The 24,253-nt window shown below is 43.7% G+C and overlaps 2 protein-coding genes and 1 pseudogene across 2 annotated transcripts; all 3 read left to right on the top strand.

Annotated features, from left to right (window-relative positions):
• The first annotated feature begins 673 nt into the window (after positions 1-673).
• On the top strand, positions 674-14,822 carry LOC143011829 (uncharacterized). Its single transcript, XM_076164830.1, has 8 exons — positions 674-3,064; positions 4,680-6,027; positions 6,235-6,429; positions 6,790-6,977; positions 8,529-10,937; positions 12,067-12,159; positions 12,242-14,650; positions 14,817-14,822. Exons 1-8 carry the CDS (start codon positions 674-676, stop codon positions 14,820-14,822), a joined length of 9,039 nt encoding a protein of 3,012 aa, XP_076020945.1.
• Positions 14,823-16,208: 1,386 nt separating this feature from the next.
• On the top strand, positions 16,209-18,614 carry LOC143011828 (protocadherin gamma-A11-like). Its single transcript, XM_076164829.1, has one exon. The coding sequence runs from the start codon at positions 16,209-16,211 to the stop codon at positions 18,612-18,614; it is 2,406 nt and encodes an 801-aa protein (XP_076020944.1).
• A 1,827-nt stretch (positions 18,615-20,441) lies between these two features.
• Positions 20,442-23,004, top strand: LOC143011827 (protocadherin gamma-A11 pseudogene; annotated as a pseudogene).
• The last annotated feature ends 1,249 nt before the right edge of the window (positions 23,005-24,253 follow it).

The following is a 24,253-nucleotide window of genomic DNA, read 5'->3' as shown; positions in this document are numbered from 1 at the left end:
AGAATTTAAAAGCTTCAGCCGTGAACATCAGCCTGAATGATGAAATGCTTCACTGAAATAAGGGATGTTGCGTATTTTGTTATTTCGTCTCACAATGAGTTAATAAGTATTGATAATGATGAAGTGATTTGATTCGAATAGCTGCCGTAAGTATTTGTATTATGTTGTTGATAGAAGTAATTTTGGTCTGCTCCCGTCGATACTTTCTGGCGGTGTTGCGTCATAGGATGTTTGCAGTCTTACAGCTCAGAGACAGTTATGTGTCATTTGTGTTGGAAAGCAAACTTGGTGGGTTGTTTTGCCGTAATTTAGTGTAATTAGACTAAATAAATATGTCTTAGCTTCTTACATGATTCAGTATTTTACACGGTCGCATTTTATTTAACAGAATAAAAGCCCAAACCAGGCTTACATCTGTTCCATAGTTCCACCCCTTGTCTGATGCTGTTATATTGCATGTGTACTCATGGTGTCACTATAGACCAGCTCAGGTTTTACTTGTCCAGCTTCTATGCACACCACCCACTGCTGAGGTCTACCTCCTAGTGTTTAGTGTAGTTTCATGCAGACGACAAATGTGCGGTGATCGTGCACTAGTAACGATCAGATATCACGCTTTGATAGACTGAAGCATCAGTTTTGTCTGGATAGTGAGGCTTTTCCAGGAACCATAATGCATCGAGGCTTTATTCTCCTGAGCTGTGGATTCGTATTTCTCTTTGTTTTGCTGCGCTGCGCGCACGGAGACCTGAGCTATTCCGTGCAGGAGGAGCTGAAACGAGGATCTGTCATCGGAAATATCGCCAAGGATCTCGGGCTTGAGGTGGGCAGACTGTCCGCTCGGAACGCCCGTGTAGAGACTGAAGGCACCGACAAACAATACTGCGATATTAATCTGCGAAGTGGGGATTTAATGGTTGCGGACCGAATCGACAGAGAGGAGCACTGTGGTGACAAGCCTTCATGCGTTCTTAGATTTGATTTGCTGCTGGAAAATCCCTTAGAGCTACACAGGTTGTCATTGCAGATCCAAGATATAAACGATAATGCACCGATTTTCCAGAATGATATTGTTAAGCTAGAAATTAGAGAATCTGCTGATAAAGGTGCGAGGTATCGCATAAACGCTGCTCATGATGCAGATATAGGCCAGAATTCAGTTCAGAGCTACGTCCTGCAACAAAACGCCCATTTTGTGCTCAATATCCAAACGACAAGTGCTGGTAATAAACATTGCGAATTGGTGCTAGAAAAGGAATTAGACCGAGAGGAGAAACAGGAAATGAAATTATTGCTCACCGCTCTGGATGGAGGCTCTCCTCAGAGATCAGGAACTGTAGCCGTACACGTCACTGTGCTGGATGCTAATGATAACGCCCCAGTGCTTAGTCAGGCCCTTTATACTGCCAGTCTGCCTGAAAACTCCCCATTAAAAACCACCGTGATCACCGTGAGTGCATCAGATGCAGATGAGGGTGTTAATGGAGAAATCATGTATGCATTTAGTCGACTCTCTGAAAAAGCACAAAAGCTTTTTTCTCTCGATCTGAAAACAGGAGAAATCACTGTAACAGGCAACATAGATTATGAGGAAGGATCAAAATATGAAATGTTTGTTGAGGCAAAAGATGGATATGGTCTCTCCTCTGAAGCCAAAGTGAACATTGATATTACAGATGTCAATGACAACGCCCCAATAATATACATTAAATCCCTGACTAACCCCATAGCAGAGAACGTGTCTCCTGGTACAGAGGTGGGCATTATTAATGTGCAGGACAGAGACTCAGAGAAGAACAGACAGGTCCGCTGCTCCATTCAGCCAAATGTTCCTTTCAAGTTAGTTCCCTCCATTAAAAACTATTATTCTCTGGTTTCCACGGCTCCTCTGGACCGTGAACTTGTGTCAGAGTACAACATTACAATCACTGCTACAGATGAGGGCTCTCCACCTCTGTCCTCCTCTAAAACTGTCCACTTATCTGTAGCTGACATCAACGACAACCCACCTGTTTTTGAGGAACAGACCTACAGCGCCTACGTGACTGAAAATAACAAACCTGGCTCCACTTTATGTTCTGTTGCTGCTCGAGATCCAGACTGGAGACAAAACGGTACAGTGATTTATTCTCTCTTAGCTGCTGAGGTGAACGGAGCCCCGGTGTCCTCCTATCTGTCTGTGAACGGAGACACAGGGGTGATCCACGCTGTGAGGTCCTTTGATTATGAACACTTTAGGAGCTTTAAAGTCCATGTGATGGCCAGAGACAACGGTTCTCCTCCACTCAGCAGCAATGTGAGCGTCAGCGTGTTTGTAGCGGATGTAAATGACAACTCCCCTCAGATCCTGTACCCCTCCCCTGAAGGAAACTCCTTCATGACCGAGCTGGTCCCCAAAGCTGCACACGGAGGCTCTCTGGTGTCCAAAGTTATAGCAGTGGACGCAGACTCTGGACAGAACGCCTGGCTGTCCTATCATATAGTCAAATCCACTGATCCTGGACTTTTCACCATTGGTCTCCACAGTGGAGAGATCAGGACACAGAGGGACATTTCAGAATCTGACAGCATGAAACAGAACCTGATTGTGGCAGTGAAAGATAACGGACAGCCCTCTCTGTCTGCCACCTGTACCATGTATTTACTGATCTCTGATAACTTGGCTGAGGTGCCAGAGCTGAAGGACATTTCTTATGATGAGAACAATTCCAAACTGACATTCTATCTGATCATAGCACTGGTGTGTGTGTCCACCTTCTTCCTGACCTTCATCATCATCATCCTGGGTGTGAGGTTCTGTCGCAGGAGAAAGCCCAGACTGCTGTTTGATGGAGCGGTGGCCATCCCCAGCGCTTATCTGCCTCCTAATTACGCAGAGGTTGATGGCACTGGAACTTTACGCAGCGCTTACAACTATGACGCCTACCTGACAACGGGATCTAGAACCAGCGACTTTAAGTTTGTGTCCTCTTACAATGACAACACACTGCCTGCTGACCAAACTCTGAGGAAAAGTCCCTCTGACTTCGCTGAGGCGTTTGGAGATTGTGATGATTCTCCCGAGGTAGGATTTGCTGCGAGTTGTTAGTTCATTTAAACATGCTTTTCTACAAGCTGAAGTATTGCTTGTGTGTGTTTCTGATTCTGTCAGTCTCTACGATTGTGATTGTAGTATCATTTTCATCCACTCCCCTTGCAGCCATGTATCAATTGTGAGCTGAGAGCTAAGAACTTAAATCTATTTAATTTGTCTCATGAGACCAGTTTGACAGCTCTTCCCTAATGTGTTTGTTCTTGTGCTGGTGATTAAGTGGATTTTCCTCTGACTTAATTTTTCTGTCCGTGGTGCTGAAATCTGTAGGCTTCATTTCATTAACAAATGTCAAAAAAACGGTATTTTTGTTTCCCTTAAACTTTGCAACTAATTACAGGTGAAGTTGATCACACAACTCAAAGTCGTACTGAGACAAACGTTTCATTATTATAGCCGTGCTGACTAAAACATAGAGTATATTAATGCAATAGAGTTGTGGGTGCTTCACAAGATAAAGGCCTTTTGACTGAGTGTTTACATTCTTCAGAGCTGTTTTCGTTTTATTGTAGTGGAACCATATGTAGATGTTATCAATGAAGGCTCTTCATGCAGGATTTGAATTTTGAACATTCCTTTATGATTATTAAGATGAGTGAAAGTGAACATATCACAGTAACAACCTGCTGCCATTCTGCCCATACTGAGCAAACGTGCACCACATTTTGCTGATACTTATGGTATGTTTTTCTATTTCAATTTTGCTAAGCATGTTGTGCTAATCACGAGGTAATCATTCCAACAAATAACTACACATTATATGATGCATTACTTTAGGGTACAAGAACCTTGTGGTTTTTGTAGTGTAAGCCACATATTAAGCTTAGGCTGACTGTTAACTGCTGAAAGTTTTCAGGTCGTTGATGTTGCAACTATTAACTACAGGCTGAGTGATGGAACGCTCCACTGAGGGTTTCTTTGTTTTTGTAAGAATTTGATGAATAGCATTTTTTTTCGATCAAGGGATTTGATTGGAATATTGAAGTGTTTGTATAACGTTGTTGATGCAAAACATAGTATTTGCTCTCCTCGATTCTTTTCGTCGGCATTGCGTCAAAGTCTGCAGTCTCACATCTCATCAACAGTTACATGCCATTTGTGTTAGAAAGCAACTTTGGTATTTTGGCCTTAAATTAGTGTTGTTACACGAACTGAATACGGTCTATCTTTTTACACGATATACAACTTGACACGTATGGATTTTAACTTGCAAAATAAAAGCCCAAACTAGGGTTACATCTATTTCATTATTTCACCACTTGTCTGATGTGATAATGCATGTGTACTCATGGTGTCACTATAGACCAGCTCAGGTTTTACTTGTCCAGCTTCTATGCACACCACCCACTGCTGAGGTCTACCTCCTAGTGTTTAGTGTAGTTTCATGCAGACGACAAATGTGCGGTGATCGTGCGCTGGTAACGATCAAATATCACGCTTTCATAGACTGAAGCATCAGTTTTGTCTGGATAGTGAGGCTTTTCCAGGAACCATAATGCATCGAGGCTTTATTCTCCTGAGCTGTGGATTCGTATTTCTCTTTGTTTTGCTGCGCTGCGCGCACGGAGACCTGAGCTATTCCGTGCAGGAGGAGCTGAAACGCGGATCTATTATCGGAAATATCGCCAAGGATCTCGGGCTTGAGGTGGGCAGACTGTCCGCTCGGAACGCTCGTGTAGAGACTGAAGGCACCGACAAACAATACTGCGATATTAATCTGCGAAGTGGGGATTTATTGGTTGCGGACCGAATCGACAGAGAGGAGCACTGTGGAGACAAGCCTTCATGTGTTCTCAGATGTGATTTGCTGCTGGAAAATCCCTTAGAGCTACACAGGTTGTCTTTGCAGATCCAAGACATAAACGATAATGCACCGATTTTCCCGGATGATATTGTTAAACTGGAAATTGGAGAATCGGCTGATAAAGGGGCGAGGTATCGCATAAACGCTGCTCATGATGCAGATATAGGCCAGAATTCAGTTCAGAGCTACATCCTGCAACAAAACGCCCATTTTGTGCTAAATACCCAGACGACAAGTGCTGGCAGTAAATATGGCGAATTGGTGTTAGAAAAGGAGTTAGATCGAGAGGAGAAACAGGAAATGAAATTTTTGCTAACCGCTCTGGATGGAGGCTCTCCTCAGAGATCAGGTACTGTAGCCATACACGTCACTGTGCTGGATGCTAATGATAACGCCCCAGTGTTTAGTCAGGCCCTTTATACAGCCAGTCTGCCTGAAAACTCCTCATTAAAAACATCTGTGATCACTGTGAGTGCATCAGATGCAGATGAGGGTGTTAATGGAGAAGTAACGTATGCGTTTAGTCGACTGTCTGATAAGACGCAAAAACTTTTTTCACTCGATCAGAAAACTGGGGCAATCACTGTAACAGGTAACGTAGATTTTGAAGAAGGGTCGAAATACGAAATGTTTATTGATGCTAAAGATGGATATGGTCTCACTTCAGACACCAAAGTGGTTATTGATATTACAGATGTCAATGACAACGCCCCAATAATACAGATAAAATCCTTGTCTAACCCCATAGCAGAGAACGTGTCTCCTGGTACAGAGGTAGGCATCATTAATGTGCAGGACAGAGACTCTGAGAAGAACAGACAGGTCCGCTGCTCGATTCAGGCAAATGTTCCTTTCAAGTTGGTTCCCTCCATTAAAAACTATTATTCTTTAGTGTCCACGGCTCATCTGGACCGTGAACTTGTGTCTGAGTACAACATTACAATCACTGCTACAGATGAGGGCTCTCCACCTCTGTCCTCCTCTAAAACTGTCAACTTATCTGTAGCTGACGTCAACGACAACCCACCTGTGTTTGAGGAACAGTCCTACAGCGCCTACGTGACTGAAAATAACAAACCTGGCTCCAGTTTATGTTCTGTTACTGCTCGAGATCCAGACTGGAGACAAAACGGTACAGTGATTTATTCTCTCTTAGCTGCTGAGGTGAACGGAGCCCCGGTGTCCTCCTATCTGTCTGTGAACGGAGACACTGGGGTGATCCATGCTGTGAGGTCCTTTGATTATGAACACTTCAGGAGCTTTAAAGTCCATGTGATGGCCAGAGACAACGGTTCTCCTCCACTCAGCAGCAATGTGAGCGTCAGTGTGTTCATAGCAGACGTGAATGACAACTCCCCTCAGATCCTTTACCCCTCCCCTGAGGGAAACTCCTTCATGACTGAGCTGGTCCCCAAAGCTGCACACGGAGGCTCCCTGGTGTCCAAAGTCATAGCGGTGGACGCAGACTCTGGACAGAACGCCTGGCTGTCCTATCATATAGTCAAATCCACTGATCCGGGACTTTTCTCCATTGGTCTCCACAGCGGAGAGATCAGGACACAGAGGGACATTTCAGAATCTGACAGCATGAAACAGAACCTGATTGTGGCAGTGAAAGATAACGGACAGCCCTCTCTGTCTGCCACCTGTACCATGTATTTACTGATTTCTGATAACTTGGCTGAGGTGCCAGAGCTGAAGGACATTTCTTATGATGAGAACAATTCCAAACTGACATTCTATCTGATCATAGCACTGGTGTGTGTGTCCACCTTCTTCCTGACCTTCATCATCATCATCCTGGGTGTGAGGTTCTGTCGCAGGAGAAAGCCCAGACTGTTGTTTGATGGAGCGGTGGCCATCCCCAGCGCTTATCTGCCTCCTAATTACGCAGAGGTTGATGGCACAGGAACTCTACGCAGCGCTTACAACTATGACGCCTACCTGACAACGGGATCTAGAACCAGCGACTTTAAGTTTGTGTCCTCTTACAATGACAACACACTGCCTGCTGACCAAACTCTGAGGAAAAGTCCATCTGACTTTGCTGATGCGTTTGAAGGTTGTGATGATTCTCCTGAGGTAGGACCTGGTGTCACATTTCAGTTATGTTGTTGATGTAAGGAGTCTTAATCAAGTCAATATCCCTGCTTGTTTGACTGTGAGCGTTTTCAATTTGCATTCCAAGTCTTGGTGAAGAAGCCACAGGTTTATGTTGTGTAATTTAGATTGAGTTCTTGTGCTCACAGTTTTGTAGCAACTATGCAGTTTGACATTTTAGGGCATAATAATGAATGGCTGAACAAATTAGATCCCAATTGTTTTGTTGTTTAAACGGAGTTCATGAAACATTGTGGTGTTTTTATCCCAATAAGTTTGAATGTCTTGGTGGTTTTATTCAGAAATTAGTGTTGCTCTCTCTCGCTCTTTCTGTCTGTCTTTCTTTTCACCTACCTTCCATTCTACCTTTTATTCATTATCATAAATTGTTATATTTCCATTTTGAATGTTTCTGCAATTCGTATCATTTTTAAAATATGATTCCTTTGTCTCATCATTGAGGCTTGGTCCAATGTTCTTCCCTGTGTGTGTGTGTGTGTGTGTGTGTGTGTGTGTGTGTGTGTGTGTGTGTGTATTTTGCTCTGGATGAATTGACTCCAGCTTCTCTTCTCTGTCCGTGGTTCTGAAATCTGTGACTGTGGAAATTTTCTGGAGCAACTGTGTGTACATCACTGTCGTATGTTCTCTTCTTAGAAGGTAAACGTTAGAGCAGTGTCTGATTGATGAACTATGTGATGTTTCAAAACCCTCAAAGACATGATATTACATCTATATAGTCAAAAGGGGGCAGTAGTGGGAAAGGCTGTGACGTAGTTTGTATTTGGAGGCTCAGAAGGTAGATGCAGTATATTTCAACTGTGTTGCTGAAGTTTAAAACCTTTTTGTGTGTCGTCTCTCTAAATGCTGAACATCTTTATGCCCTTCATTGAAGTGTTATGGCCTCTGTGATGAGATGAACCTGTTTATTGGAAGTGGCTTTGAAATTCTAAACCTAATTTTTGACTGAATTAAGCGAAATGTACTTACACTATTAAGGTTTGGCATGTTTCAAATCTGTAATTCATGATTTTTGCAGTTGATTGTATTTTGCAAACGTTTCTGATGCAAACAAAGCTTTCCGTCTGAAAACATTAATGGTCTTCATTTTGTCGCGGTGTTCTGTTTGCTCGCGTAAACAAAGACCTTCCAATCTATTTGACACTTTGCTATCTAGTGTTTGGACTTGTTCCCGAGTACCTTTCATTTACATGGTGATATCAAATTACACTTCCCTCCGCTATTGCAACAACTTTGGTTATTATTTACACGCTGTGATTACTTTTTACTCATTCATACAATGTTCGACAGATTTGCTTCCTTAACCCCCCTCGATAAAATGTGTTATTTCTAAAGGAGACTCACGATGTCGCCATGCACCAGCTGTATCAGCCTGCTAGCAGATATCCACCCACTGTAGGGGACAAACACAACTACAGTACTTTGGTGCCGCAGTTCTCCATTCACGCTGAGCTATAGAGAGCTGGGTTTGGACTGTACGTTTCAGTTTAAAGGCTGTGTTTGTGTACGGGCCAGGGATCTGCTCTGTTTCACATCGTCAGCATGGGGCTTCGTTTAGGATTTAAAGTGCAAACGTGTGCGTTCGCTCTGCTGCTTTTTTCTTTGCATTTCGCTCATGGAGACGTAAGCTACTCTTTCCCGGAGGAGATGAGACGCGGATCCGTGATCGGAAATATCGCTAAAGATCTGGGACTGGAAGCTAGCAGATTATCCTCTCGAAAGGCCCGGATTGACACGGATGGAAACGACAAACGTTATTGTGACATCAACCTGAGTAACGGGGATCTGATAGTAGCTGGGAGGATTGACAGAGAGGCCCTGTGTGGAGACAAAGCATCCTGCGTTTTAAAACAAGAGCTCACATTGGAGAATCCATTAGAGGTACACCATGTTAATCTGAACATCCAGGACATCAATGACAACTCCCCGCAATTTAACGAAGAGCTCATTGAAATAGAAATTAGTGAGTTAGCGGTAAAAGGCGCTCGTTTTCCAATAGAAGAGGCGAATGACGCGGATAGAGGCCAATATTCCGTACAAACTCACAAACTCCAAAAGAATGATAATTTTATTCTGGGTGTGGAAACCAATTCAGTGGAGCTCGTGCTAGATAAAGAGCTCGACCGAGAGCAATTAAAGGAAATCAGTTTGGTCCTTACCGCTCTGGACGGAGGCTCCCCGCAGAGATCAGGTACGGTTGTTATCCACGTCACTGTGCTAGATGCTAATGATAACATCCCCGTGTTTAGTAAGGCGGTTTATGAGGCCAGTCTGCCTGAAAACGCTCCGATAGGCACTGTTGTTGTTACAGTGAGTGCGACTGATGCAGACGAGGGAGTGAATGGTGACGTCACATATGACTTTGGACGAATTTCTGAGGAAGTAAGGACAATATTTGTAATCGATCATAAGACGGGTGACGTAAAATTGTCATCAGCGGTTGATTATGAAACAACTCCATCATTTGAACTCCGTGTAAAAGCAAAAGATGGATTGGGTTTAACCTCTTATGCTAAAGTGAACATCGATGTCACTGATGTGAATGATAATGAGCCAAATATATTTCTGAAATCGATTAATAACCCCATAGCAGAAAATGTGTCTCCTGGTACAGAGGTAGGCATCATTAATGTGCAGGACAGGGACTCTGAGAAGAACAGACAGGTCCGCTGCTCCATTGAGCAGAACGTCCCGTTTAAGTTAGTTCCCTCCATTAAAAACCACTATTCTCTTATCTCTACGGCTCATCTGGACCGTGAACTTGTGTCTGAGTACAACATTACAATCACTGCTACAGATGAGGGCTCTCCACCTCTGTCCTCCTCTAAAACTGTCCACTTATCTGTAGCTGACGTCAACGACAACCCACCTGTGTTTGAGGAACAGTCCTACAGCGCCTACGTGACTGAAAATAACAAACCTGGCTCGACTTTATGTTCTGTTACTGCTCGAGATCCAGACTGGAGACAAAACGGTACAGTGATTTATTCTCTCTTAGCTGCTGAGGTGAACGGAGCCCCGGTGTCCTCCTATCTGTCTGTGAACGGAGACACTGGGGTGATCCATGCTGTGAGGTCCTTTGATTATGAACACTTCAGGAGCTTTAAAGTCCATGTGATGGCCAGAGACAATGGTTCTCCTCCACTCAGCAGCAATGTGAGCGTCAGTGTATTCATAGCAGACTTGAATGACAACTCCCCTCAGATCCTTTACCCCTCCCCTGAGGGAAACTCCTTCATGACCGAGCTGGTCCCCAAAGCTGCACACGGAGGCTCCCTGGTGTCCAAAGTCATAGCAGTTGACGCAGACTCTGGACAGAACGCCTGGCTGTCCTATCATATAGTCAAATCCACCGATCAGGGACTTTTCACCATTGGTCTCCACAGCGGAGAGATCAGGACACAGAGGGACATTTCAGAATCCGACAGCATGAAACAGAACCTGATTGTGGCAGTGAAAGATAACGGACAGCCCTCTCTGTCTGCCACCTGTACCATGTATTTACTGATCTCTGATAACTTGGCTGAGGTGCCAGAGCTGAAGGACATTTCTTATAATGAGAACAATTCCAAACTGACATTCTATCTGATCATAGCACTGGTGTGTGTGTCCACCTTCTTCCTGACCTTCATCATCATCATCCTGGGTCTGAGGTTTTGTCGCAGGAGAAAGCCCAGACTGTTGTTTGATGGAGCGGTGGCCATCCCCAGCACTTATCTGCCTCCTAATTATGCAGAGATTGATGGCACAGGAACTTTGCGCAGCGCTTACAACTATGACGCCTACCTGACAACGGGATCTAGAACCAGCGACTTTAAGTTTGTGTCCTCTTACAATGACAACACGCTGCCTGCTGACCAAACTCTGAGGAAAAGTCCATCTGACTTTGCTGAGGCGTTTGGAGGTTGTGATGATTCTCCTGAGGTAGGACCATGTGTCACATATCAGTTATGTTGTTTATGTAAAGGGTCCTAATTCAGTCAGTATCCCTGCTTGTTTTACTGTCAGCGTTTTCAATTTGCATTCCAAGTCTTGGTGAAGAAGCCACAGGTTTATGTTGTGTAATTTAGATTGCTTTCTTGTGCTCACAATTTTGTAGCAACGTTGCAGTTTGACATTTCAGGGCATAGTGATGAATGGCTGAACAAATTAGATCCTAATGTTTTTGTGTTGAAATAGTGTTCAAGAAACTTGAGTTGTTTCTATCCCCATACCTTTTATTCACTATCATAATTTGTTATATTCCGATTTTGAATGTTTCTGGTTGCAATTCCTATCATTTTTAAGATATGATTCCTGTACCTCATCATTGAGGCTTGGTCCAGTGTTCTTCCCTGTGTGTGTGTGTGTGTGTGACTTTGCTCTGGCTGAACTGACTCCAACTTCTATTTTCTGTCCGTGGAACTGAAATCTGTAGCTGTGGAAATTTTCTGGAGCAACTGTGTGTACATCACAGTTGTATGTTCTCTTCTTAGAAGGTAAATGTTAGAGCAGTCTCTATAAGTATATATACAACATTTTGCACTGTCTTGCTGAGGTTTAAAACATTTTTTGTCGTTTCTCTCAATGCTGATAATCTTTATCCCTTTCATTTAAGTGTTATGGCGTCTCTGATGAACCCGTTTTTTGGAAGTGGCTTTGTAATTTTAAACCGAATTTTTGACCGAGTTAAGAAAAATGTACTTACACAATTCAGGTTTGGCATTTTTTAAATCTGCATTTCATGATTTTTGCAGTTGATTGTAGTTTGCAAACGTTTCTGGTCCAAACAAAGCTTCCTTTCTGAAAACATTAATAGCCTTCATATAGTCGCTTTGTTCTGTTTGCCCGCTTAAACAAAGACCTTTAATCTATTTGACACTTTGCTATCTAGTGTTTGTACTTTTTCCACGAGTACCTTTCATGTACATGGTGATTACAAATTACACTTCCCTCCGCTATTGCAACAACTTGGTTTATTGTTTACACGCTGATATTACTCTTTACTCATTCATACAGTGTTCGGCAGACGTGCTTCCGGAACTCCCGTAGATAAAATGTGTTATTTCTAAAGGAGACTCACGATGTCGCCATGCACCAGCTGTATCAGTCGGCTAGCAGATATCCACCCACTGTAGGGGACAAACACAACTACTTTGGTGCCGCAGTTCGCCATTCACGCTGAGCTATAGAGAGCTGGGTTTGGACCTTGCGTTTCAGTTTATAGGCTGCGTTAGTGTACGGGCCAGGGATCTGCTCTGTTTCACATCGTCAGCATGGGGCTTCGTTTAGGATTTAAAGTGCAAACGTGTGCGTTCGCTCTGCTGCTTTTTTCTTTGCATTTCGCTCATGGAGACGTAAGCTACTCTTTCCCGGAGGAGATGAGACGCGGATCCGTGATCGGAAATATCGCTAAAGATCTGGGACTGGAAGCTAGCAGATTATCCTCTCGAAAGGCCCGGATTGACACGGATGGAAACGACAAACGTTATTGTGACATCAACCTGAGTAACGGGGATCTGATAGTAGCTGGGAGGATTGATAGAGAGGCCCTGTGTGGAGACAAAGCATCCTGCGTTTTAAAACAAGAGCTCACATTGGAGAATCCATTAGAGGTACACCATGTTAATCTGAACATCCAGGACATCAATGACAACTCCCCGCAATTTAACGAAGAGCTCATTGAAATAGAAATTAGTGAATCAGCGGTTAAAGGAGCTCGTTTTCCAATAGAAGAGGCGCATGACGCGGATAGAGGCCAATATTCCGTACAAACGTACAACCTCCAAAAGAATGATCATTTTATTCTGGGTGTGGAAACCAATTCAGTGGAGCTCGTGCTAGATAAAGAGCTCGACCGAGAGCAATTAAAGGAAATCAGTTTGGTCCTTACCGCTCTTGACGGAGGCTCTCCGCAGAGATCAGGTACGGTTGTTATCCACGTCACTGTGCTAGATGCTAATGATAACATCCCCGTGTTTAGTAAGGCGGTTTATGAGGCCAGTCTGCCTGAAAACGCTCCGATAGGCACTGTTGTTGTTGCAGTGAGTGCGACTGATGCAGACGAGGGAGTGAATGGTGACGTCACATATGACTTTGGACATGTTTCAGAAGAAGTGAAGAAACGATTTACTATCGATCAGAAGACAGGTGACATAAAATTGACAACTGAGTTAGATTATGAAACAACTGCATCATTTGAACTCCGAGTCAAAGCAAAAGACGGTCTGGGTTTAACCTCTTATGCCAAAGTAAACGTCCATGTCACTGATGTGAATGACCACGCCCCAATTACAATTCTGAAATCCCTGACTAACCCCATAGCAGAGAACGTGTCTCCTGGTACAGAGGTGGGCATTATTAATGTGCAGGACAGAGACTCAGAGAAGAACAGACAGGTCCGCTGCTCCATTCAGCCAAATGTTCCTTTCAAGTTGGTTCCCTCCATCAAAAACTATTATTCTCTGGTGTCCACGGCTCCTCTGGACCGTGAACTTGTGTCAGAGTACAACATTACAATCACTGCTACAGATGAGGGCTCTCCACCTCTGTCCTCCTCTAAAACTGTCCACTTATCTGTGGCTGACGTCAACGACAACCCACCTGTGTTTGAGAAACAGTCCTACAGCGCCCACGTGACTGAAAATAACAAACCTGGCTCCACTTTATGTTCTGTTACTGCTCAAGATCCAGACTGGAGACAAAACGGTACAGTGATTTATTCTCTCTTAGCTGCTGAGGTGAACGGAGCCCCGGTGTCCTCCTATCTGTCTGTGAACGGAGACACAGGGATGATCCACGCTGTGAGGTCCTTTGATTATGAACACTTCAGGAGCTTTAAAGTCCATGTGATGGCTAGAGACAACGGTTCTCCTCCACTTAGCAGCAACGTGAGCATCAGTGTGTTCATCACAGATGTGAATGACAACTCCCCTCAGATCCTGTACCCCTCCCCTGAGGGAAACTCCTTCATGACCGAGCTGGTCCCCAAAGCTGCACACGGAGGCTCTCTGGTGTCCAAAGTTATAGCAGTGGACGCAGATTCTGGACAGAACGCCTGGCTGTCCTATCATATAGTCAAATCCACTGATCCCGGACTTTTCACTATTGGTCTCCACAGTGGAGAGATCAGGACACAGAGGGACATTTCAGAATCTGACAGCATGAAACAGAACCTGATTGTGGCAGTGAAAGATAACGGACAGCCCTCTCTGTCTGCCACCTGTACCATGTATTTACTGATCTCTGATAACTTGGCTGAGGTGCCAGAGCTGAAGGACATTTCTTATGATGAGAACAATTCCAAGCTGACTTTTTATCTGATCATAGCACTGGTGTGTATGTCCACCTTCTTCCTGACCTTCATCATCATCATCCTGGGTGTGAGGTTTTGTCGCAGGAGAAAGCCCAGACTGTTGTTTGATGGAGCGGTGGCCATCCCCAGCGCTTATCTGCCTCCTAATTACGCAGAGGTTGATGGCACAGGAACTTTACGCAGCGCTTACAACTATGACGCCTACCTGACAACGGGATCTAGAACCAGCGACTTTAAGTTTGTGTCCTCTTACAATGACAACACGCTGCCTGCTGACCAAACTCTGAGGAAAAGTCCCTCTGACTTTGCTGAGGCGTTTGGAGGTTGTGATGATTCTCCTGAGGTAGGACCTGGTGTCACATATTGTTATGTTGTCGATGTAAGGGGGCCTAATTAAGTCAATATCCCTGCTTGTTTAACTGTGGGCGTTTTCAATTTGCATTCCATGTCTTGGTGAAGAAGCCACGGGTGTATGTTGTGCAATTTAGATTGCTTTCTTGTGCTAACAGTTTTGAAGCAACGTTGCAGTTTGACATTTCAGGTCATAGTGATGAATGGTTGAACATTTTAGATCCCAATCGTTTCATCCCAATTAGTTTGAATGCCTTGCTTTGTGGTTTTATTTCGAGATTCGTTATTCTGTCTGTCTGTCTCTCTGTCTCTCTCTCTGTCTGTCTGTCTGTCTGTCTGTCTGTCTGTCTGTCCGTCTTTCTTTTCACCTACCTTCCATTCTACCTTTTAGTCACTATCATAATTTGTCATATTCCGATTTTGAATGTTTCTGGTTGCAATTCGTATAATTTTTATGATTCCTATGTCATCATTGAGGATTGGTCCAGTGTTCTTCCCTGTTTGTGTGTGTGTGACAGAATTAACTCTGGCTGAACTGACTCCAACTTCTCTTCTCTGTCCGTGGTTCTGAAATCTGTGGCTGTGGAAATTTTCTGGAGCAACTGTTTGTACATCACTGTTGTATGTTCTCTTCTTAGCGTGTAAACATTTGACCAGTCCCTATACGTAATTGATGAAGTATGTCATGATTCAAAACCTCAGAAAAATGATATTACATCCGGATAGTTAAATGGGGTTAGTAGCGGGAAAGGTTGTGATGTAGGTTGAGTTTGGAGGCTCAGGAAGTAGATACAGTATATTTAACATTTATCACTGTGTTGCTGAAGTTTAAACTTTTTTTGCTTGTCATTTCTCTAACTGCTGAACATCTTTATGCCCTACATTAAAGTGTTATGGCCTCTCTGATGAGATGACACTGTTTATTGGAAGTTGCTTTGAAATTTTAAACCAATTGTTTGACCGAGTTAAGAAAAATGTGCTTACACGATTAAGGTCTGGCATTTTTTTAAATCTGCATTTCATGATTTTTGCAGTTTATAGTTTGCAAACGTTTCTGATGCAAACAAAACTTTCCTTCTGAAAATATTAATGGTCTTCATTTTGTTGCGGTGTTCTGTTTGCCCGCGTAAACAAAGACCTTCCGATCAATTTGACACTTTGCTATCTAGTGTTTGGACTTGTTCCCGAGTACCTTTCATTTACTTGGTGATTTCAAATTACACTTCCCTCCGCTATTGCAACAACTTTGGTTATTATTTACACGCTGATATTACTCTTTACTCATTCATACAATGTTCGACAGATTTGCTTCCTTAACCCCCCTAGATAAAATGTGTTATTTCTAAAGGAGACTCACGATGTCGCCATGCACCAGCTGTATCAGCCTGCTAGCAGATATCCACCCACTGTAGGGGACAATCACAACTACTTTGGTGCCGCAGTTCGCCATTCACGCTGAGCTACAGAGAGCTGGGTTTGGACTGTACATTTCAGTTTAAAGGCTGTGTTTGTGTACGAGCCAGGGATCTGCTCTGTTTCGCATCGCCAGCATGGGGCTTCGTTTAGGATTTAAAGTGCAGACGTGTGCGTTCGCTCTGCTGCTTTTTTCTTTGCATTTCGCTCATGGAGACGTGAGCTACTCTTTCCCGGAGGAGATGAGACGCGGATCCGTGATCGGAAATATCGCTAAAGATCTGGGCCTGGAAGCTAGCAGATTATCCTCTCGAAAGGCCCGAATAGACACGGATGGAAACGATAAACGTTATTGTGACATAAACCTGAGTAACGGGGATCTGATAGTAGCTGGGAGGATTGACAGAGAGGCCCTGTGTGGAGACAAAGCATCCTGCGTTTTAAAACAAGAGCTCACATTGGAGAACCCGTTAGAGCTCCGCCATGTTAATCTGCACATCCAGGACATCAATGACAACTCCCCGCAATTTAAAGAAGAGCTCATTGAAATAGAAATTAGGGAATCAGCGGTAAAAGGAGCTCGTTTTCCAATAGAAGAGGCGCATGACGCGGATAGAGGCCAATATTCCGTAAAAACGTACAACCTCCAAAAGAATGATAATTTTATTCTGGGTGTGGAAACCAATTCAGTGGAGCTCGTGCTAGATAAAGAGTTCGACCGAGAGCAATTAAAGGAAATCAGTTTGGTCCTTACCGCTCTTGACGGAGGCTCCCCGCAGAGATCAGGTACGGTTGTTATCCACGTCACTGTGCTAGATGCTAATGATAACATCCCCGTGTTTAGTAAGGCGGTTTATGAGGCCAGTCTGCCTGAAAACGCTCCGATAGGCACTGTTGTTGTTACAGTGAGTGCGACTGATGCTGACGAGGGAGTGAATGGTGACGTCACATATGACTTTGGACATATTTCTGAGGAAGTAAGGACAATATTTGTAATCGATCATAAGACGGGTGATGTAAAATTGGCATCTACGGTTGATTATGAAACAACTCCATCATTTGAACTCCGAGTAAAAGCAAAAGATGGATTGGGTTTAACCTCTTATGCTAAAGTGAACATCCATGTCACTGATGTGAATGATAATGAGCCAATTATATTTCTCAAATCCATTTATAACCCCATAGCAGAAAACGTGTCTCCTGGTACAGAGGTGGGCATCATTAATGTGCAGGACAGGGACTCTGAGAGGAACAGACAGGTCCGCTGCTCCATTCAGCAGAACGTCCCATTTAAGTTGGTTCCCTCCATTAAAAACCACTATTCTCTTATCTCTACGGCTCATCTGGACCGGGAACTTGTGTCTGAGTACAACATTACAATCACTGCTACAGATGAGGGCTCTCCACCTCTGTCCTCCTCTAAAACTGTCCACTTATCTGTAGCTGACGTCAACGACAACCCACCTGTGTTTGAGGAACAGTCCTACAGCGCCTACGTGACTGAAAATAACAAACCTGGCTCCACTTTATGTTCTGTTACTGCTCGAGATCCAGACTGGAGACAAAACGGTACAGTGATTTATTCTCTCTTAGCTGCTGAGGTGAACGGAGCCCCCGTGTCCTCCTATCTGTCTGTGAACGGAGACACAGGGGTGATCCACACTGTGAGGTCCTTTGATTATGAACACTTCAGGAGCTTTAAAGTCCATGTGATGGCCAGAGACAACGGTTCTCCTCCTCTCAGCAGCAACGTGAGCGTCAGTGTGTTCATAGCAGACGTGAATGACAACTCCCCTCAGATCCTGTACCCCTCCCCTGAGGGAAACTCCTTCATGACCGAGCTGGTCCCCAAAGCTGCACACGGAGGCTCCCTAGTGTCCAAAGTCATAGCAGTGGACGCAGACTCCGGACAGAACGCCTGGCTGTCCTATCATATAATCAAATCCACTGATCCGGGACTTTTCACCATTGGTCTCCACAGCGGAGAGATCAGGACACAGAGGGACATTTCAGAATCTGACAGCATGAAACAGAACCTGATTGTGGCAGTGAAAGATAACGGACAGCCCTCTCTGTCTGCCACCTGTACCATGTATTTACTGATTTCTGATAACTTGGCTGAGGTGCCAGAGCTGAAGGACATTTCTTATGATGAGAACAATTCCAAGCTGACTTTTTATCTGATCATAGCACTGGTGTGTGTGTCCACCTTCTTCCTGACCTTCATCATCATCATCCTGGGTGTGAGGTTCTGTCGCAGGAGAAAGCCCAGACTGTTGTTTGATGGAGCGGTAGCCATCCCCAGTGCTTATCTCCCTCCTAATTACACAGAGGTTGATGGCACAGGAACTTTACGCAGCGCTTACAACTATGACGCCTACCTGACAACGGGATCTAGAACCAGCGACTTTAAGTTTGTGTCCTCTTACAATGACAACACGCTCCCTGCTGACCAAACTCTGAGGAAAAGTCCATCTGACTTTGCTGAGGCCTTTGGTGGTTGTGATGATTCTCCTGAGGTAGGATTTGGTGTCAGATGTTAGTCCATTCAAACGTGGTGTTATTTAATCTGAAGTATTTCTTCAGTCTGCCTCTGATTCTATCACTCTCTACTTTTTACTCCACAATTTTGATTGACAGAGCTACTTCTTTGCGTTGCTATTGTTGATGCTGATTTTCTCTTTGATGGTCATTGTTGTGTCATTTACCTCCGGTGCCCTTGCAATCATGTATTAAATATATGCTGAGTGATGATACTTTCATCTATTTAGTTTATCTCTTTAGACTAGTATGGCAGCTTCCCTTTGACGTGTTTGTTCTTGTGACAGTGATCAAGTTGATCTCTCACCAACTTCATTTCTCTATCTGTGGTGCTGAAACCCGTTTTCGCATTCCTTTTACAACTGTCACAAGTGCTGTATTTGTTTCCCTTCAATTTTGCAACTAGAGTTGAAGTTGATTTAATTATTTTAGATTGTAGTGAGACAACGTTTTCAATATTTTTAGCCGTCCTGACAATAGAGTTGTTTCGATGTCTCACAATACAGTGGCCTTGTGACTGAGTGTTTACATTCTTCAGAGCTTTTTTCGTTTTATTGTAGGTGGACCATATGCAGATGTTATCAATGAAGGCTCTTCATGTAGGATTTATATTTTGAACGTTCCTTTATAAGCATTAAGATGAGGTGAACATATCACAGTAACAACCTGCTGCGATGCTGCCGACACTGTGAGCAAACGTATACCACATTTTGCTTATGCTCATGCTTTGTTTTCAATTTGACTAAGAGTTAAAAATGAGAAAATCTGATCAATATTCTATTCGATTAGATTTTGCTTTCCTCTCAAATGAGATGCTGCGCTACTTGTTTAAGGTTCGCATGTTGTGCTAATCACGAAGTAATGATTCCAACAAATAACTACACATTATATGATAAATTAATTCTGGGTACAACAACCGTCTGGTTTTTGTAGTGTAAGCCACATATTAAGCTTAGGCTGACTGTTAACTGCTGAAAGTTTTCAGGTCGTTGATGATATTAACTACAGGCTGAGTGATGAAACGCTCCACTGAGAGTTTCTTTGTTTTTATGTTTTTGTAACAAAAGGATACATATCATTTATAGCGATGAAGGGATTTGATTAGAATATTGAAATGTTTGTGTAACGTTGTTGATTCAAATCATAGTATTTGCTCTCCTCGATTCTTTTCGACGGCATTGCGTCATAATTTGCAGTCTCACAGCTCAACGACAGTTACGTGTCCTTTGTGTTAGAAAGCAAATTTGGTATTTTAGCCGAAATTAAGTGTAGTTAAAGGAACTGAATACCCTCTATCTTCCTACAAAATGTTTTACTTGACACGTATGCATTTTAACTTGCAAAATAAAAGCCCAAACCAGGCTTACATTACATTACATTACATTACGATCATTTGGCAGACGCTTTTATCCAAAGCGACTTACATTACATTACCACCCTTCGCAGAGAGGGAAGCAATTGAGGGTTCGGTGCCTTGCTCAGGGGCACTTAGGCAGGGGCTCAAACGGACGACCCTCCGGTTCCTAAGCGGAAGCACTACCCACTGAGCCACTGCCTCCCCAAGTACATCTGTTCCATAATTCGACTACTTGTCTGATGTTGTTATATTGCATGTGTACTCATGGTGTCACTATAGACCAGCTTAGGTTTTACTTGTCCAGCTTCTATGCACACCACCCACTGCTGAGGTCTACCTCCTTGTGTTTAGTGGAGCTTTCATGCAGACGACAAATGTTAGGTGATCGTGCGCTTGTAGCGATCAGATATCACGCTTTCATAGTCTGAAGCATCAGTTTTGTCTGGATCGTGTCGCTTTTCCAGGAACCATGATGCACCGAGGCTTTATTCTCCCGAGCTGTGGATTCGTCTTTCTCTTTGTTTTGCTGCGCTGCGTGCACGGAGACCTGAGCTATTCCGTGCAGGAGGAGCTGAAACGCGGATCTATCATCGGAAATATCGCCAAGGATCTCGGGCTTGAGGTGGGCAGACTGTCCGCTCGGAACGCTCGTGTAGAGACTGAAGGCACCGACAAACAATACTGCGGCATTAATCTGCGAAGTGGGGATTTATTTGTTGCGGACCGAATCGACAGAGAGGAGCACTGTGGAGACAAGCCTTCATGTGTTCTAAGATTTGATTTGCTGCTGGAAAATCCCTTAGAGCTACACAGGTTGTCTTTGCAGATCCAAGACATAAACGATAATGCACCAATTTTCCCGGATGATATTGTTCAAATGGAAATTACGGAATCGGCTGATAAAGGGGCGAAGTATCGGATAAACGCTGCTCATGATGCAGATATAGGCCAGAATTCAGTTCAGAGCTACATCCTGCAACAAAACGCCCATTTTGTGCTCAAAATACAGACGACAATCGCTGGTAGTAAACATTGCGAATTGGTGTTAGAAAATGAATTAGATCGAGAGGAAAAACAGGAAATGAAATTGTTGCTCACCGCTCTGGATGGAGGCTCTCCTCGGAGATCAGGTACCGTATCCATACACGTCACTGTGCTGGATGCTAATGATAACGCCCCAGTGTTTAGTCAGGCTCTTTATACAGCCAGTCTGCCTGAAAACTCCCCATTAAAAACCACCGTGATCACTTTACGTGCATCAGATGCAGATGAGGGCATTTATGGAGAAATTCTGTATGCATTCAACCGACTCTCTGATAAAACACAAAAGCTTTTTTCACTTAATGAGAAAACTGGAGAAATTTCTGTAACAGGCAACATAGATTATGAGGAGGGATCGAAATATGAAATGTTTGTTGAGGCTAAAGATGGATATGGACTCTCCACGGATACCAAAGTAATTATTAATATCATAGACATCAATGATAACGCCCCAATAATATCTGTGAAATCCCTGACTAACCCCATAGCAGAGAACGTGTCTCCTGGTACAGAGGTGGGCATCATTAATGTGCAGGACAGAGACTCAGAGAAGAACAGACAGGTCCGCTGCTCCATTCAGTCAAATGTTCCTTTTAAGTTAGTTCCCTCCATTAAAAACTATTATTCTCTGGTGTCCACGGCTCATCTGGACCGTGAACTTGTGTCTGAGTACAACATTACAATCACTGCTACAGATGAGGGCTCTCCCCCTCTGTCCTCCTCTAAAACTGTCCACTTATCTGTAGCTGACGTCAACGACAACCCCCCTGTGTTTGAGGAACAGTTGTACAGCGCCTACGTGACTGAAAATAACAAACCTGGCTCCACTTTATGTTCGGTTACTGCTCGAGATCCAGACTGGAGACAAAACGGTACAGTGATTTATTCTCTCTTAGCTGCTGAGGTGAACGGAGCCCCGGTGTCCTCCTATCTGTCTGTGAACGGAGACACTGGGGTGATCCACGCTGTGAGGTCCTTTGATTATGAACACTTCAGGAGCTTTAAAGTCCATGTGATGGCCAGAGACAACGGTTCTCCTCCACTCAGCAGCAACGTGAGCGTCAGTGTGTTCATCACCGATGTGAATGACAACTCCCCTCAGATCCTGTACCCCTCCCCTGAGGGAAACTCCTTCATGACCGAGCTGGTCCCCAAAGCTGCACACAGAGGCTCTCTGGTGTCCAAAGTCATAGCGGTTGATGCAGACTCTGGACAGAACGCCTGGCTGTCCTATCATATAGTCAAATCCACTGAACCGGGACTTTTCTCCATTGGTCTCCACAGCGGAGAGATCAGGACACAGAGGGACATTTCAGAATCTGACAGCATGAAACAGAACCTGATTGTGGCAGTGAAAGATAACGGACAGCCCTCTCTGTCTGCCACCTGTACCATGTATTTACTGATCTCTGATAACTTGGCTGAGGTGCAAGAGCTGAAGGACATTTCTTATGATGAGAACAATTCCAAGGTGACTTTTTATCTGATCATAGCACTGGTGTGTGTGTCCACCTTCTTCCTGACCTTCATCATCATCATCCTGGGTGTGAGGTTCTGTCGCAGGAGAAAGCCCAGACTGTTGTTTGATGGAGCGGTGGCCATCCCCAGTGCTTATCTGCCTCCTAATTACGCAGAGGTTGATGGCACAGGAACTTTACGCAGCGCTTACAACTATGACGCCTACTTGACAACGGGATCTAGAACAAGCGACTTTAAGTTTGTGTCCTCTTACAATGACAACACGCTGCCTGCTGACCAAACTCTGAGGAAAAGTCCCTCTGACTTTGCTGAGGCTTGTGGAGGTTTTGATGATTCTCCTGAGGTAGGACCTGGTGTCACATATAGTTATGTTGTCGATGTAAGGGGTCCTAATTAAGTCAATATCCCTGCTTGTTTAACTGTGGACGTTTTCAATTTGCATTCCATGTCTTGGTGAAGAAGCCACGGGTGTATGTTGTGCAATTTAGATTGCTTTCTTGTGCTAACAGTTTTGAAGCAACGTTGCAGTTTGACATTTCAGGTCATAGTGATGAATGGTTGAACATTTTAGATCCCAATCGTTTCATCCCAATTAGTTTGAATGCCTTGCTTTGTGGTTTTATTTCGAGATTCGTTATTCTCTCTGTCTGTCTGTCTGTCTGTCTGTCTGTCTGTCTGTCTGTCTGTCTGTCTCTCTGTCTGTCTGTCCGTCTTTCTTTTCACCTACCTTCCATTCTACCTTTTAGTCACTATCATAATTTGTCATATTCCGATTTTGAATGTTTCTGGTTGCAATTCGTATAATTTTTATGATTCCTATGTCATCATTGAGGATTGGTCCAGTGTTCTTCCCTGTTTGTGTGTGTGTGACAGAATTTACTCTGGCTGAACTGACTCCAACTTCTCTTCTCTGTCCGTGGTTCTGAAATCTGTGGCTGTGGAAATTTTCTGGAGCAACTGTTTGTACATCACTGTTGTATGTTCTCTTCTTAGCGTGTAAACATTTGACCAGTCCCTATACGTAATTGATGAAGTATGTCATGATTCAAAACCTCAGAAAAATGATATTACATCCGGATAGTTAAATGGGGTTAGTAGCGGGAAAGGCTGTGATGTAGGTTGTGTTTGGAGGCTCAGGAAGTAGATACAGTATATTTAACATTTATCACTGAAGGCTTACTGGCAGTTTTACTGTGGCAGTTCTTGTGGTTAAGTGTATTAATTTTTATCTTTGAAGTTGTTTTTCCTGTGCTCGACATTGGCCGTGGTTGCCTATTTTTCTCATATCATATAAATCACATATGTTCAGTTCGATGGATGAAGGCTTTTTTCTATCGTTTCTTGTTTTTTGATTCACACCAATATTGCATCTCTCCATGGTGCTGATCTTGGTATCAAATAGTAGATGTATGATTTGTGTTGCATCAGTGTTGTGTTTTCTGGTAGACTGTATTACACAGTATACTCTCAGTGTTGATCGCCGGTTTGAGCCTCAGATTCCTGTTTGAGAGTGCTGATGTTGCTTTTTGTTGACTTATTTGGTTGGATAATAGAGCATTATGGAGCAGCGGTGTCATTTTCTCTCATTGTTGAAGCATCACATTGTTGATAAACCTCCAGGTTTATTTCGGGCTAACATGAAATATTGTAGTATTTTTTACTGTAACGAAATTCTTTGGAAGTAAACATTTTCAGGGGATTTGGCTTTTCTGTGGATATGCTGACATGGTATCTTGATTAAGACTAAACTTTTTTCCTTATGTA

This window comes from Genypterus blacodes, unplaced genomic scaffold (genome assembly GCF_046128005.1).
Source record: "Genypterus blacodes isolate CSIRO-AG114 ecotype Tasmania unplaced genomic scaffold, CSIRO-AGI_Gbla_v1 ptg000139l_1, whole genome shotgun sequence".
Classification (NCBI taxonomy): domain Eukaryota; kingdom Metazoa; phylum Chordata; class Actinopteri; order Ophidiiformes; family Ophidiidae; genus Genypterus; species Genypterus blacodes.
Note: the sequence above shows the minus strand (reverse complement) of the source record. Positions and strands in the feature narration are given on the sequence as shown.

What these genes read in the sequence shown, in the direction of transcription:
- LOC143011829 (XM_076164830.1), top strand. Translation starts at nt 674, where the DNA reads ATGCATCGAGGCTTTATTCTCCTGAGCTGTGGATTCGTATTTCTCTTT. An exon ending in ATTGTGATGATTCTCCCGAG is followed by an intron (nt 3,065 to 4,679) that starts GTAGGATTTGCT and finishes TATTCCGTGCAG; the next exon opens with GAGGAGCTGAAACGCGGATC. An exon ending in TCCGGGACTTTTCTCCATTG is followed by an intron (nt 6,430 to 6,789) that starts GTCTCCACAGCG and finishes CTAATTACGCAG; the next exon opens with AGGTTGATGGCACAGGAACT.
- LOC143011828 (XM_076164829.1), top strand. Translation starts at nt 16,209, where the DNA reads ATGGGGCTTCGTTTAGGATTTAAAGTGCAGACGTGTGCGTTCGCTCTG.